This window comes from Bubalus bubalis, chromosome 22 (assembly GCF_019923935.1).
Source record: "Bubalus bubalis isolate 160015118507 breed Murrah chromosome 22, NDDB_SH_1, whole genome shotgun sequence".
In the NCBI taxonomy this organism is placed as follows: domain Eukaryota; kingdom Metazoa; phylum Chordata; class Mammalia; order Artiodactyla; family Bovidae; genus Bubalus; species Bubalus bubalis.
The window spans coordinates 24,452,169-24,466,343 of record NC_059178.1 but is presented as its reverse complement, the minus strand read 5'-3'; the positions used below and the strand labels follow the sequence as shown (position 1 = coordinate 24,466,343).

General features: G+C 44.1%; 1 protein-coding gene across 9 annotated transcripts in view; it reads right to left on the bottom strand.

Moving 5' to 3' along the window:
• The window catches only part of DLGAP1 (DLG associated protein 1), a 785,192-nt gene that overhangs the window by 16,804 nt on the left and 754,213 nt on the right, over window positions 1-14,175 (bottom strand). For all 9 annotated transcript variants that reach the window (XM_006071833.4, XM_044934621.2, XM_044934623.2 and 6 more), the window contains one exon: window positions 7,488-7,909. In XM_006071833.4, coding sequence (XP_006071895.1) covers window positions 7,488-7,909 — 422 coding nt within the window. The remainder of the gene's footprint in view (window positions 1-7,487; window positions 7,910-14,175) is intronic.

Genomic DNA, 14,175 nt, shown 5'->3' with positions numbered 1-14,175 from the left:
TCCAGGAGTCCTACTTGTAAAAGATGCTTATGTTCCCATCCATGTCTCCATTTACATCAGCCAGGAACTAGTAACAGCATCTACATCACATAGACAGATACAGTTTTTGAGCCTTTGAAACTGGAATGAGATGAAATGTGTTAACATTTCCCTTGGGAATATGGAAGGACTAAAAACTGCATTTAACGTCCATTCCAATGATCTTCCACAGAAATAGTTATGGTTAGAGAAAGCAATGGGGAATTGTGCTCCATGAGGCAAGTCCTCTCTCTGCAATCACTGCCTTTCTGTTGAGTAGAGATGTCTAGAACATTGAGAACAGCACCAGGAAAGCTGCTTCCAGTCATGGTCCTGCTTCCCTCTGCCCATCTCTACCTCTCCCTGCCTTCATGCCTCTGAGCCTCTCAGCCTCAGATCACTCCCAGTAAAACACACCTGCAAAAGGATGCCCAGACTAGCACCAACGCCTTCCTCTTTGTGCCCAGCACTGTGCAAAGCAAAACGCACCCAGCATTCTGGAAGGTTAAACATAGGACACATTGCACCCAGTTTTCTTTTCATGACTGCCATTTCCTTTGTGGTCACTAATTTCAGGTTGGTCAGACCTTAAAAAACATGTAAGCCTGTGTGTGTGTGTGCATGTGTGTGTATGTTGGGGCATGGAGGTGGGGAGGAACCTTTTGAAGATCAATTCAAAGGAAAGATGAGACTAGAACCGGAAGGAGCTAGGATGCACCCACCTTACCCACTTAGAAGCACTCAAGGCTTGAGGCAGCTGATCTGAAGAAATCACAGCATGCTCCTGTGCCTGCCACCCACCAGTCCTCAGGCTGCAGAGAGGCCACAGGAACCCTGGGCAGAGCAAGCTTGGGATGGCACCCGCCAATGGGTGAGGCAATGACTGTACACAGCTTCCCCACTGTAACTCAACCTGAAACCTGGCAAACCCCATTTCAGGTTTCATTACCAGCCCAACGTTCGCTGCCAAGGCTCCCAGGCCTTCTAGGGGACTCAAGGTCAAATTTCAGTAAAGGGGGATGCTATTACCAGGCAAAATGAAAGTGTTACTAATCTGCCTCCCTCCCATACACGCTTTGGGTTTATCCGTTCATTTCAGATAAAGCCTGAAAATTCCACATAGAAGTTGTCCACAGTTCAGGAGGCAAAGCTAGATTTCCAAGCACAATCAACCAGTATATTTCATCCTGGGGCCACTGAAACCTGAGCCCATGTTTGGAGCCGGTGGTGCTGGACTGCATTCCTGGTGGGAGCCCTGCGCTCCATCTGGGTGTTTCGTCCTGGTCAGATAAAACCAGACGGATCCCTGTAACATGCAGGCCCTCTCCTACAGCGTGAGGGAACATCTCCCTGGGACAGCTGTTTCACACAAGGGCCCATTGTCTGAGACAAGCTCGGGTCAGTTTACTTCGAGAGCTGCGGGAACATTCTGTCAGCTGCTACAGCTCCCTTGCTCACTGCAGATTTCTTTTAGTTTTGTTATTGAGCCAGAAACCTACCATCGACTGTTAGGGAGGAAGGTTTAACCCAAGAACAAAAGTCTTCATGCTGCTTTCATTTTATCAGGAAAAAGGATAGCTCCCCACACCCGAAGAATTTATAGCTTGACTTTTGGAGAGCCGTGACTGTAAGTGTTTGTTTTCTTTCTGGACTTCCTTAAGTACATTTGTCCAGTTTTGGGGAAAGCAGTGTTTTCCAGTCCTGGAAGGCCACAAACAAGATCCCCAGGAAGCAGCAGTCAGAACTAGGATGATAGCAGCATAAAATAACTGATCACTGAATAATTACTGCAAATTGGATGACTCTTTTTTTTTTCTTCCGGGCTTCCCTGGTGGCTCTGATGGTAAAGAGTCCTCCTGCAATACAGGAGACCCAGGTTTGATCCCTGGGTCAGGAAGATTCCTGGAGAAGGAAACAGTTACCCGCTCCAGTATTCTTGCCTGGGAAATTCCATGGACTGTGGAGCCTGGAGGGCTACAGTTCATGGGGTCACAAAGAGTTGGATGTGATTGAGCGACTATCACTTTGTTACTTCAACTCTCTTATAGAGAAGGGTGACTGCAACCAACCCAGGCCCCAAATCTGAATCTCAGGTTCCCATCAAGCAGTTGCTTCTTTACAGGGGGAGGGAGACTGTGCCACGCAGTCTGCGGGATCTTAGTTCCCCAGCCGGGATCAAACACACACCCTCTGCACTGGAAGCAGAGTCTTAATCACTGGACCACCAGGGAGGTCCCAGAGCAGACGGTTGCTGCTTCGAACTTCTTTTTTTCCCCCACGGACATGCTGTGTTTTGAATTTAGGAAGATATTTAACTTACATTCCTATAAGCATGATGAATAAGTATGGATGTGATGGTAGCAAGTCTGATTCAAATACATACCTTCAGCTGCTGCAGAATATTTTTGGGGGAGGGGGGATATTTTTGTGTGTGTGTGGTGAAATATACATAAGATCTACCATTTCAACCATTTTTAAGTGGGCCATTCAGAGACATTAAGCACATTCACCAAACATTTAAAAATATTTAAAATATGGAATAATTCTGGGGCCCCACAAGATAAATAAAGCAGGTATGATTAGAATCGTCCTTTCTCCCACCCAATCCTGCTTCTTTCCCTGCTGACGGTGAAGACCAGCTCTCCTGGGAGGGATTGTTCACGGAGCCACCATCGTCACGTACCCTGAAGAATGACCCTCCTGTCTGGGACTCAACACAAAAGGTGGTTTGACGAGCAGACACATAGATCTGTGCTTGACCCATCTATCAAAGCTCTTTTTCTGTGTACACAGGTTTTTTTTTTTTCAAAAGCCGGTTACTTAGACATTGGCTATGCCTGCCAAACAGAACTGGCTCCCCTTCCTTACTACCCTCCCCCTTATTAAAAAAAAAACAAGCAAAGGTTAAATTAGAGACTTACTAAAACAAAGGCCCTCTGCAACCCCAGGCCCACTTATCGGAACAGAAGTGAGGTTGCCAAGGAGGCAGGGGCAGATATGTATGGAGAGCTTTGGAGGAGGCACTCAGGAACACACAAAGTGTTATTGTCTTGTCAGATGTTATTCATGTTGTATCTATTCCACCAGGCGCTTCTGTGTTTTGTGACCTTGGACAAGAGACTGCCAGAGAGCTGTTTTGAGGGCAAATAAAACAACACCTGTCAAGGCCTGTAGCCCACGGGCCCCGGGGACTGTGAGGACAAGATGGATATTCTTTCACGAGCTCGTATTCTCGCTTTCTCCCTGTTCTCTGGTCAGATCCTCAGTGATTTCCATTAGCCTCATTTGAAATTGGCGACTGACTGCGCATGTGCATGCTCCTCTGTGCTGTTTAGAATTCTGGTACGCTAGAGGGTAGGAGTTTCCATTTCATACATCCCAGAGCATGAAAGACAGAGAAAGCCTTCAGGTGCTTGTGAGTAGAATCTTGTCCCAAGAGCTAGAAGGGACATGCGGGTTCATCTAGTCCAGGCAACTGACAGACACACAAGTCCTTTCCAGCCTTTTGGTGCTAGGTGTTCATATCTGTCTACCAGATCCCTGTTCTGATCAGCAGGGCTCCCCACTTTGCCAGGCGCTGCCCCTTCCAGCTTTGGGCAACAATAGCAGCGAGTTACTTGTTGAATATTTTGTAAGCTACTTAGGAAGAAAGGTTTGGCTAAAGAAAACACTTCTGTAAAACAGAATTTCCAAAATAGTTTCAGGATTCAAATACGTATTCACCGATCCCCTGCTATATGTCAAGAACTGTCAGAGGGATGGGGATATGAAGATGAATGAGACAAGAACAATTTCTGTCCTCAGACCTCACTTTTCAGTCGAGGAGAGAGATACATAGATTATCATCAAATAATGTTGGAAATACCTGGCAGACAAATGTACGGCTATTACAGAAGCACCCAGTTCAGCCCAAGGTGGTGCATTCTGCAAAGACTTCTAGAACGTGAGGCTCAAGCTGAAGGAGAAGCCTTTTTTGTAGGCTAGATGGGCTTATATGAACAGACATTCAGCTCAGTCGCTCAGTTGTGTCCGACTCTTTGCCACCCCATGAATCGCAGCATGCCAGGCCTCCCTGTCCATCACCAACTCCCGGAGTTCACTCAAATTCATGCCCATCGAGTCGGTGATGCCATCCAGCCATCTCATCCTCTGTCGTCCCCTTTTCCTCCTGCCCCCAATCCCTCCCAGCATCAGAGTCTTTTCCAATGAGTCAACTCTTCGCATGAGGTGGCCAAAGAACTGGAGTTTCAGCTTTAGCATCATTCCTTCCAAAGAACACCCAGGACTGATCTCCTTTAGAATGGACTGGTTGGATCTCCTTGCAGTCCTTAGACATTTCTAATTTGAATCACTTTGGTACATTTACAAAACCACAATTAAAGGCATTTACCTCTGAACTTTGTGTTAGCTGTTTGATCTAAAGTTCTAAAACAATATTTCGAAAAATTAATAATTTGGACTTTTCACTATAGACGATTGGTTTTCCAACTGAACTCGAGAAATCTGAGGAACTTTTTGGTTGGTAGGGAGGGACATTGTTCCAGGGACTGAGGAGACAGAACTCTGAGCCCTTATCAAAAAGCTTCACTGTTCTTCCTGTTATTTTATTGGTGTTGGGTGTGTATGTTTTCTAAACTAGGAAAAGGGGGCTCTGATATTGAAATATATTTCAAACTACAAAGGGAAACTCACTCCCCACTGAAACAGGTCTCATTGCATACTTGCCATCTAAGATTACTCAGTTGACTGCTTTAAAGCAAAGCACCAAAACCACTCCCATGCTTAGTTATCTTTGCCTGTTCTGCAGCCATGACCCTCACACCTCCCCCACCCCGTCCCCAGGCAGCAACCTTGTAAAATACAGGTAGAGCTAAAAAAATCACTATTCTAAAGAAAACATCCTTAAGATGTATGGCTTCTTAATGGTAAGACAAGCAGTAACTTCATGTACAAAGAGCAAATTATTATTAGAACAATCTTGTTATAACAAAATATTTTCATATGGAATAGGTTTATAAGTCCTGTTTATAAATCAATATTTTACTTTATTTTTTAATAAATTAATATTTTAAATAACATCTGAAGTAAACATTCTGGAACAGTGAATGAATGAGCAGTTCCTTCATGTTCAAGATACAAATACACTTATCTTTCATTCCAAACACAGGATAAGAGTCTGATTTTCTGGCATGATTTTCACCTTTCAAATACATATGCTTGCATCAAAATACATTGACTTGTTTTCATAACTTACACTTACCAGCTATGTAAGTGTCAAGGAAGATTCTCCTAAATCTTTATACATTGGCTATCCTCATGCATCATTATAAAGCTGGGTTGAGAGAAATAGATCTAGTCTCATATGGGAAGTAAAGATAAGATTAAAATAAAACACCACATGAACAGCTTCCCAGGTCATACTGGAAGTTAACTGGGGGAAGCTAGAACAAGTGTGAATCAATGCAATGAATGTCCTGAAATCTGCAAAACAGCTTGGCCTGTTGAGCAGGGCACCCGAGGCCATTGCTCCTTAGATGTGGGCAAGTTTACCACATCCCAGTAAAGTTTACTAGGCTTTGAGTTTGCTCATAAGGGGAAAGGAGAATAAGAAAATGCAACTGCTAAGACTTTCTTGGCTTCCCAGTAGCTCAGTTGGTAAAGAACCTGCCTAATAGTGCAGGAGATGTAGGAGACATGGGTTCAATCTCTGGATTGGGAAGTTCCCCTGGAGGAGGAAATGGCAACCCACTACAGTATTCTTGCCAGGAGAATCCCATGGACAGAAGAGCCTGGCGGGCTACAATCCAAAGGGTTGAAAAGAGTCAGACATGACTGAGCATGCATATATATACACATAGAAGACTTTCTTATTGAAACCTGCCCCCACCCACCGCTATTAGGTGTTGCTTCATAACCCTGTCACCAGGGCACAGAGCATGTTCTCTGTGGATCCACACCCAGGTGAGCATGCAGTGGCACGGACCATTGGGGCAAGTGTCAAGGAGGTTTGCTTTTCCACTGCTAAGTTGTTTACACTCATCATGAAAGAACAAAAGGAACATTACAGAAGCATATTGATGGGTTTTCTAACCTGCTCTGAAAGGGAACAAATAAGCTAGTCAGTGGGTGGATAGGGGTCTGGAGGAGGAAAGAGCAGAGAAGAGCTGAAAGCAAGATCCAGAGCAGAAATCCTACAACCTGTGAACTGTTATTTTCCAGTCTCCATTCTCATAAAAATACTTCCCTTATGGAAAGCTCACTGCTCCCTGACACAGTTAGCTTGGTTTACTTAGTAAGTTAACTGAACATGATTTACAGAAAGCTCTAGATCTCATTATTAAGAAATTATTGTTTTTGTTAGGGATGATAAGTCCTTATCAGAGATGCACAGTGAAGCGACGAGATGTCTTGGATTTTCCTTAAGATCCTCTGGCAAAAATGATGACAAGAGAAGTGGGAGAAGTTGAGACTGGCCACTCACTGAACTGGGTGATAAGCAGATGGGGGGGGTGGTTATTATAATAAATGCTCTACTTTTGTACGTGTTCTAAGATTTTCATGATAAAAAGTTAAATGATGACTTAAAAGACAAATCTAAAAAGCCACATCGTGACAATACTCTTCCAGGTGGTTCCCACCCCAAAATGAAGGCAGGCTTAGACGCCTACCACTGATTTTCCCTGATTCAAATATATTATCAGTAGGAAGATCCACTGTTCATTCAATAATCATCTTTCACAGGGAAATAAACATGCAGCATTGATATACACACTGATTATAAACTATTTTCCAAAAATTTCACAGTTTTTGGAAATGTACAAAACATGTCTCAGGACTGCGGACATCTGGTAACTTCTTTGTCGATTGTTAACAAGGATTGTTGTTAAAAGGCCAAGTTTGAAAAGAACGGTGTGTGAGGGAGGCCTCCATTATTTATTTAACTTATCCATCCTTTATCATTTATTTAATCTATTGAAATGTGTTACTTGTTTTAGCAGCTGAAGATTTGCCTACATCTAAGAAGGAAAGCGCGGGCTAAGCAGGGCTAAGAATGTCAATAAGCGTGGCGTCTACCGGCCTAGACACGACCAGCCTCGTTTTAATCTTGTATGTTAGTGAAAGTAGTACATTTGGAAGATTATAAATACCCAAAGGATGCCTAACTAGGGATGCCTAACTAGGGATCTTTAAACTAGTTAGAATTACTGTTCCTTCCCTGAGGAGCAACACCAATGGGGGAGCGTCTTGGGGAAAGAGGAACCATTCAGAAGCCTCAGCGCACTCCAGCATGGTCCAGAGCCGAAAGTCCTAGACCCAGAGCTGCAGAAACTGAGACTACATGAGCAGCTCAGCGCAACGGGAAGTAAGAAAGTGTCCCCGCCCCGCCCCGCCCCATCCTGGATGCCCCGCCTCATGCCCCGGCCAGAGCCCCGGCGTTTGCGCATGCGCATACGCGGCGCCACACTTACTCTCCTCAGGAAGGTTGTTCTCCCGCTCTTCTCTCTCCATCTGCTGGCACCAGCCTTCCATGCGGTCCCGTTCCGCCTGGAGAAGCTTCAGAAACCAGTGGCCGTCCCGGTGGCACACTGATCTCTGCACGGCCTCCAGGGGGTCTTCGGTGATTGAGTCAATCCAGGGGTCCGGGGGTGGCAGAATGGAAGGATCGAAGTCCGCGTCGAAGTCCTCATCGACCGCGCAGGCGTGGTAATGGTTTCCTGAGCCCTGGATGCTGACGGTGGAGGTGCTGGCATCCCGGGAGAACTGTCTGGCCACCGGGCCAGGGCATGAATTGTCCTCTATCGACTCCAGAGAGTTTTCCAGGTTGTCGTGGAAGTCCAGGTCGGCCTGCACGGCCGTCGTCACACTGTTGGAGCGAGTGAACCTGCGGAAGCTTGGAGGGATAGAGACGAATTAGTTAAGGGTGTTTCTTGAAGCAAAACCACGTTCTGCTTTTCTTCATGAGTGTGCCAGGAGGGAGCGGGCAGTCTCATCCTCTCCATCTGTGGAGGTAGCCCCTGGAGGCCAGCGCATCAGTCGCCATAGCTCTAGTGTAAAGAACACGATCCCTCCTCTCTGGTCAATATGGATGGAATGTGAAATCGTATTTGGAGAAGGTTTAGAAGTGGACCAACAGGCACCAGCTCTCAAAGCCAGATCGATATCCAGGGTCCACCTTCTGCCCCAGTCTGCCATGGCTTGGATCCTTACATACAGTGATCAGTAAACTTGGTGAGGGGTAAGGAAACAATTCAGTTATATCTTGCTTTGCTGTAATTTTCTTTGAAACAAGGGGCGGGGGGAAGGGAACCCAACCCAGCGTGGACCAAGACTATCTTGAATCCTGCATAACCACAATTTCCAGGGATAGCTCTTACCTGAAGACAAACTAAAATGCCATTAAGCTCCTCTTAAAATTAAAGCTCCTTTCCCTGGTAATTCTTCTGTTGATCATCTGATCATAGGGATAATTTGGTACAAAGCCTTTGGGGCAAAGTCAGCTCAGATCTAGAGTTCTCCAGTATCATCTTTCCCTGTGCCTTTAATATCTCCTCCAAGGTCTTTCTCCCGAGATAAAATACAAGACAACTTGATAACAGCATTTTGTATGGACATCCATGCAATCGGTGTTTCTCAGCCAAATAGCTCAAGACACCTACAGCGAGGTGAGGGCTGATGGAAGGTGAGAGGGGTGGGGAAGGACAGGGGAGTAGCGAATTCTTTCTCAAACAAGGGGCAGGGCAGGGGAAGGCCTGGGTCTGAAGTAATTTAAAACAATTCTGGAAAGTTTCCTTGGCTCCAAGAGCAGACAGGAAATGACGATTTAACAAGATATAAGAGTTTATAGAAGGCAGCATCAGGTGTATGTTACCCTACTTGATACTTAGTTTTTAAAGTAACTTCCTGATCTAATATTTTTTATTCAGAGGAAATACACATAACATAAAATTGACTAACAACTTTCAAGTATATGATTGAGTGGGGTTAAGTTAGTTTCCATGGTTGGGCAGCCATCACCACCATCCCCCTCCAGAACTTTTGCATCTTTCCCAACTGAAACTCTGTACCCATTAAACAACTCCTCACCCCACCTCCCTTCCCTCCAGCCTCTAGCAGCCACTATTGCACGTTTCGTCTCTCTAAATTTATTTTCAGTCCCTCATGTAAGTAGAATTATACAGTATTTGTCTTTTTGTCGCTGGCTTATTTCACTTAGCATGATGTCTTCAAAGTTCATCCATATTGTAGCATGTGTCAGAATTCCCTTCCCATTTAAGGCTGAATAATATCCCATTATATGTATATACCACATTGTATTCATTTTTTAATCCATTGATAAACACTTGGCTTTGTTCCACTTTGTGGCTATTGTGAATAATTCTTCTGTGAACATGGGTGTACAAATACATCTTTGAGATTCTGCTTTCATTTGTTCTGGGTACATACCCAGAAGCAGAATTGTTGAATTATGTGGTAATTCTCTTTTCCCTAGCAGCTGTACCATTTTATATTACAACCAACAATGCACAGTTTTTAATTTCTCCACATCCTTGCCAACACTGATTTTCTGACTTTTTCTATAGTAGCTGTTCTAATGGGTATGAAGTGGTGTATTTTCTTGGCTGGTTCATAATTATGCCATGTTACAATGGTTTATTTGCCAGTTGATTTTCAGTTAACATTCAATAACGCCAGCCTTAAAGGAGAGTGCAGTAAGGTCCATACAACATTTAATAAACCAGATAATATGTTTTTTTCTTAACTTCCCTGGAAACTCTGTAAGAGCCAGTTAACACCAGTATTCTAGTTCCTCAAAAATAATGAATGAACAGACTGGAAGTCACAAAAAGGAAAAGGTATAATCATCTCAATCAGTCTATTTCCCCCCTAGAGAGTAAATACCAAGAAAATGACTGCACAATTGATACGTGTTAATTATTAGGATGATCACAATAATAAAAAAATGTGATGCTCGCCATTCATTTTATGAGGATAGGCCAGCCAAAAAAAGCCAGTCCATCTCACTGTTTGCTGTTTTCAAGAAGTTACTTCTGTAGTAAGAGAAGAAGAAATATCGTGTGACATGCCTTATATGCAGGATCTAAAAAGAAACGAATCAGATGAACTTATTTACAAAACGGAAACAGACTTACAGACTTAAAGATGAACTTGTTGTTGCCAGTGAGGAAGGATGGGAGGGAGGGATAGTTAGGGAGTTTGGAGTCAACATGTACACACTGCTGCATATAAAATAAATCACCTACAAGGACCTACTGTATAGCACAGGGAACTCTGCTCAATGTTATGTGGCAGCCCAGATGGGAAGCAAATTTGGGAGAGAATGGATACATGTATATGTATGGCTGAGTCCCTTTGCTGACCACCTGAAAGGAACTGGCAACCCACTCCAATAGTCCTGGAGAATTCCACGGACAGAGGAGCCTAAAGGGCTACAGTCTGGGGTAGCAAAGAGTTGGACATGACTGAACAACTAACACACACACACACACACACACACACACACACACACACAGCTGAGTCCCTCTGGTGTTTACCTGAAACTAGAACCTATCACAACATTGTTAATTGGCTATACCATAAAACAAGATAAAAAGTTAAAAAAAAAAGTTACTTCTGTGGAAGGTATCAGGCATGGTGATTTTATAGGTGGCTCAGATGGTGAAAAATCTGCCTGCAATGAAGGAGACCTAGGTTCAATTCTTGGATTGTGAAGATGCTCTGGAGAAGAGAATGGCAACCCACTCCAGTATTCTTGCCCAGAGAACCCCATGGACAGAGGAACCTGGTAGGCTATAGCCCATGAGATCGCAGAGAGTCAGACACGACTGAGCAACTCACACTTCTGAAATGGGTCACAGGAAAAACTGCCCAGTGTGAAAGTCTGAAAGAATGTCCTTTCTGGTACTCTCTGTGAAAACAAGAACCATTCTGCCACTGTGATTCTCCCAAAAGTCAGCAGTTTCTTGGCTTTAGGAGGCCACTTCTGCCGCCTTCTTGCTCACCCGCCAACATGTTAAATGACATCTGAAGCTGAGCTGTCTCTCCAGCTGCACGTGTGTGAATTGGATGACTTTCCTCCCAACAGTTGACATCCTGCCTGTTCCACTGACACAAAATCCTGACTATGAAAACACTTGGCTCCACTCTCCAAGATCATGGGCTGCCAGAGGCATAACATTTCCAGACTCAAGGAAGGCCCAGCGCCTTATTGTTTCCAACTGGAGCAAACTTGCCGGAGACAGAGTCTGCCGCGCACGCAAATCACAGAGACCCACTTTCCTCATGCCTCTGTTTTTATCTACCCAAATCCGTACCACCAGCATTCCTGATAGAGGGCTCCTGGCTATGAATCCTGTAAAGTATCCACCTTCTTAAGAAAAATGACTTGGCAGGAGATGAGTGGAAGTTTGCAGGTTAGTCACCCAGAAAGAAAGAAAGGTAAAATTAAAATGGTTTGGGATTAAAAGCGGTGCCTTTGAACTCAGGCAGCCCTCTCCGGGTTGCACTGCTTCTCTCAATTAAGTTCCTTAAACGAGCACTTTATTCCACCCAGAGTTTTCAAAGAATGTTCTGCTCTGTGAAACACTTTATGTCTTTCATGTGCTGAGTGTCCTCTGGGCGAAGGGTGTGATCAAGTTGTTGTTTAAAAGTTTGACAGGAACACAGAAGGAGTCACTGGATTTATTTCTGTTTTTGAAATGAATGGATCAGTTGCTGGTGGATGGTAAAAACCTAAAAGCTGAACCCAGTGGCTTCAAGACAGTTTCCAGCCTTGAAACTTCCTTGGTCCTTCATGCCCTAAAGGCAAAATGTGTAATAATTACAAATTCTGAAATGAACTGGCTGATATTCTGGCCAAGGGATTGAAAAACAATGAAACCAAAGACTGAACCAACCAGCACGGGACAGGATACTGTGTCTGTTCTGAAGGGAGGAGGAATGACACTTGTGAGCATTCACCTCTGCTGTTGCTTTGTGCTCTTTCTATGAAACAAGTTTGTCTGATGAGAGGATTTTCTGTCCCTCTCCCACCACTTTTCTGTTCAGCAGATTACAAATCAAGAAATAGATGGGAAATCTTGGAGGCTTATTCTCATCTCCCTTGTCAGGTGAAGGTGTATTTGAACAAAATGAATCATCAACAAAAACTAAGCAGAGTCTTGTATCTTTAGAACACACATGCTTTGTTCCTGCAAGTTCAGTTATCTGAGACACAAATCATAAAGACCCTTGCTCCTTGGAAGAAAAGCTGTGACAAGCCTAGACAGTGTAAAAAGCCGAGATATCACTTTGCCGACAAAGGTCTGTATTAAAGCTATGGTTTTCCCAATAGTCATGTATGGATGTGAGAGTTGCTCCATAAAGAAGGCTGAGCACTGAAGCATTTATCCATTTGAATTGTGGTTCTAGAAAAGACTCTTAAGAGTCCTTTGGACAGCAAGGAGGTTAAACCAGTCAACCCTAAAGGAAATCAACCCTGAATATTCATTGGAAGGACTGATGCTGAAGCTGAAGCTCCAATACTTTGGCCACCTGATGTGAAGAGCCGACTCACTGGAAAAGACCCTGATGCTGGGAAAGATTGAAGGCAAAAGGAGAAGAGGGTGGCAGAGAATGAGATGGTTGCATGGCATCATCAACTCAATGGACAAGAATTTGAGCAAACTCCAGGTGATAGTGGAGGATAGAGGAGACTGGCGTGCTGCAGTCCATGGGGTCAAAAAGAGTTGGATATGACTGAGCGACTGAATAACAACAAGTCAAAACTTATCATAGGGATACTCAGTCACACCTGTTACAGAATCCTGTACTCCATGGGTCCTATCCACATAAAAGCTACTTTTCAGGACTAAATCTAGTTTAAAAGAGAAACGCGAGTCCTATGCTGTTCTTTCTTCTTTACACATTTTTTCCTGTACCTCCTGTCAAAGGCTGAATACACAAGGAATTTGGAGATACCATCCTTCAAAAGTTCAGAATCTTGGTGTTTTGGGAAATGGTACTTAACCAATGTAAAAATCCAAGATGTCTCCTTACATAAAAGACAGGTGGAAAGGATGGTGAGGGAGGTGATGAGATTGAGATCAAGAATTAAGACACCCTAACAAAGAATCAGTTTCTTGTCAGACCAGCTTCCCAGTTAGAATGGAGCACAGAGGAACCTATGGGTAATGTAGCCCTTGTTCACAAATTCAGTGGAAGTGTCCTGCTCCCCATTTGAATGTGGTTAGCACAGTGCTATTGACAGATTTTAAAACTACTCAACACAAGCATCCACTGGTCATTTAAAACCCTCCACATTCATCATCCTTTTGCCCAAAGCTCTCTTTAAGCAAAGAAAATTAGAATAGGTTTTCTACATGAAGACTCACTCTAGGCCAAATAATTGCAACACATTTGTCAAGTAAAAGGGAGGGAATGGTAATGATGAGTGGGCTTGGTATCAGCTGATAGTGTCTGTGAGGGCCCAGAACCTTAGTTGGGAGCCTCAACAAAACCTCCTTGAGCTGACTGTAGTGCCCCAAAAGGAACAACTTTCCCTCCGCAATGAGAACATTAGGTCATTTGTTGGCTCCTGACCCCAGGTAATGAACAAAAACCTGAGAAGTCTCACTTACAGTTGTCTTTCACTGAATCCTGTTATGGGGTCAAATGGGGGCCACTGGCTTGTGAGTCAGTTGGTAATTTTTCTTTTTGCAAAGTAAATTATCTTGGAAAGCATGTAAAAAAGAAGAAAGAGAAAGATGGAGGGAAGTGGGAGGAGGAGGATGGGCAGGAAGGAAAGAACGAAAAAGAGAAGGAAGGAAGAAAGAAAATGTATGAGGCATATGAGGAATTATGCCAGTTTCCAGGCTTTTGAAATCTGCAATGCATGAATGCCACACCTTTAGAACTCAGGTGTACCTGAAGGAACTATTTGGCTAGGCCATAGTATTGTTAACTTGGCAAAGAAAAGAGATTGTTGAGTATAATAGGGAGGGTGGGTGCTCGTCTGTGCTGTCCTCCAGGGAAGCTGAGAGCAGTTGGATTGATCCAAAGCCTCTGGGTTGGCAGATGCTGGATGTTTCTGACTACCAAAGGTCTTGCCAAGTCTCTGGCCCCTGAAGAGGCTGTCAGAAGATGCTGCCTTGATTTTGG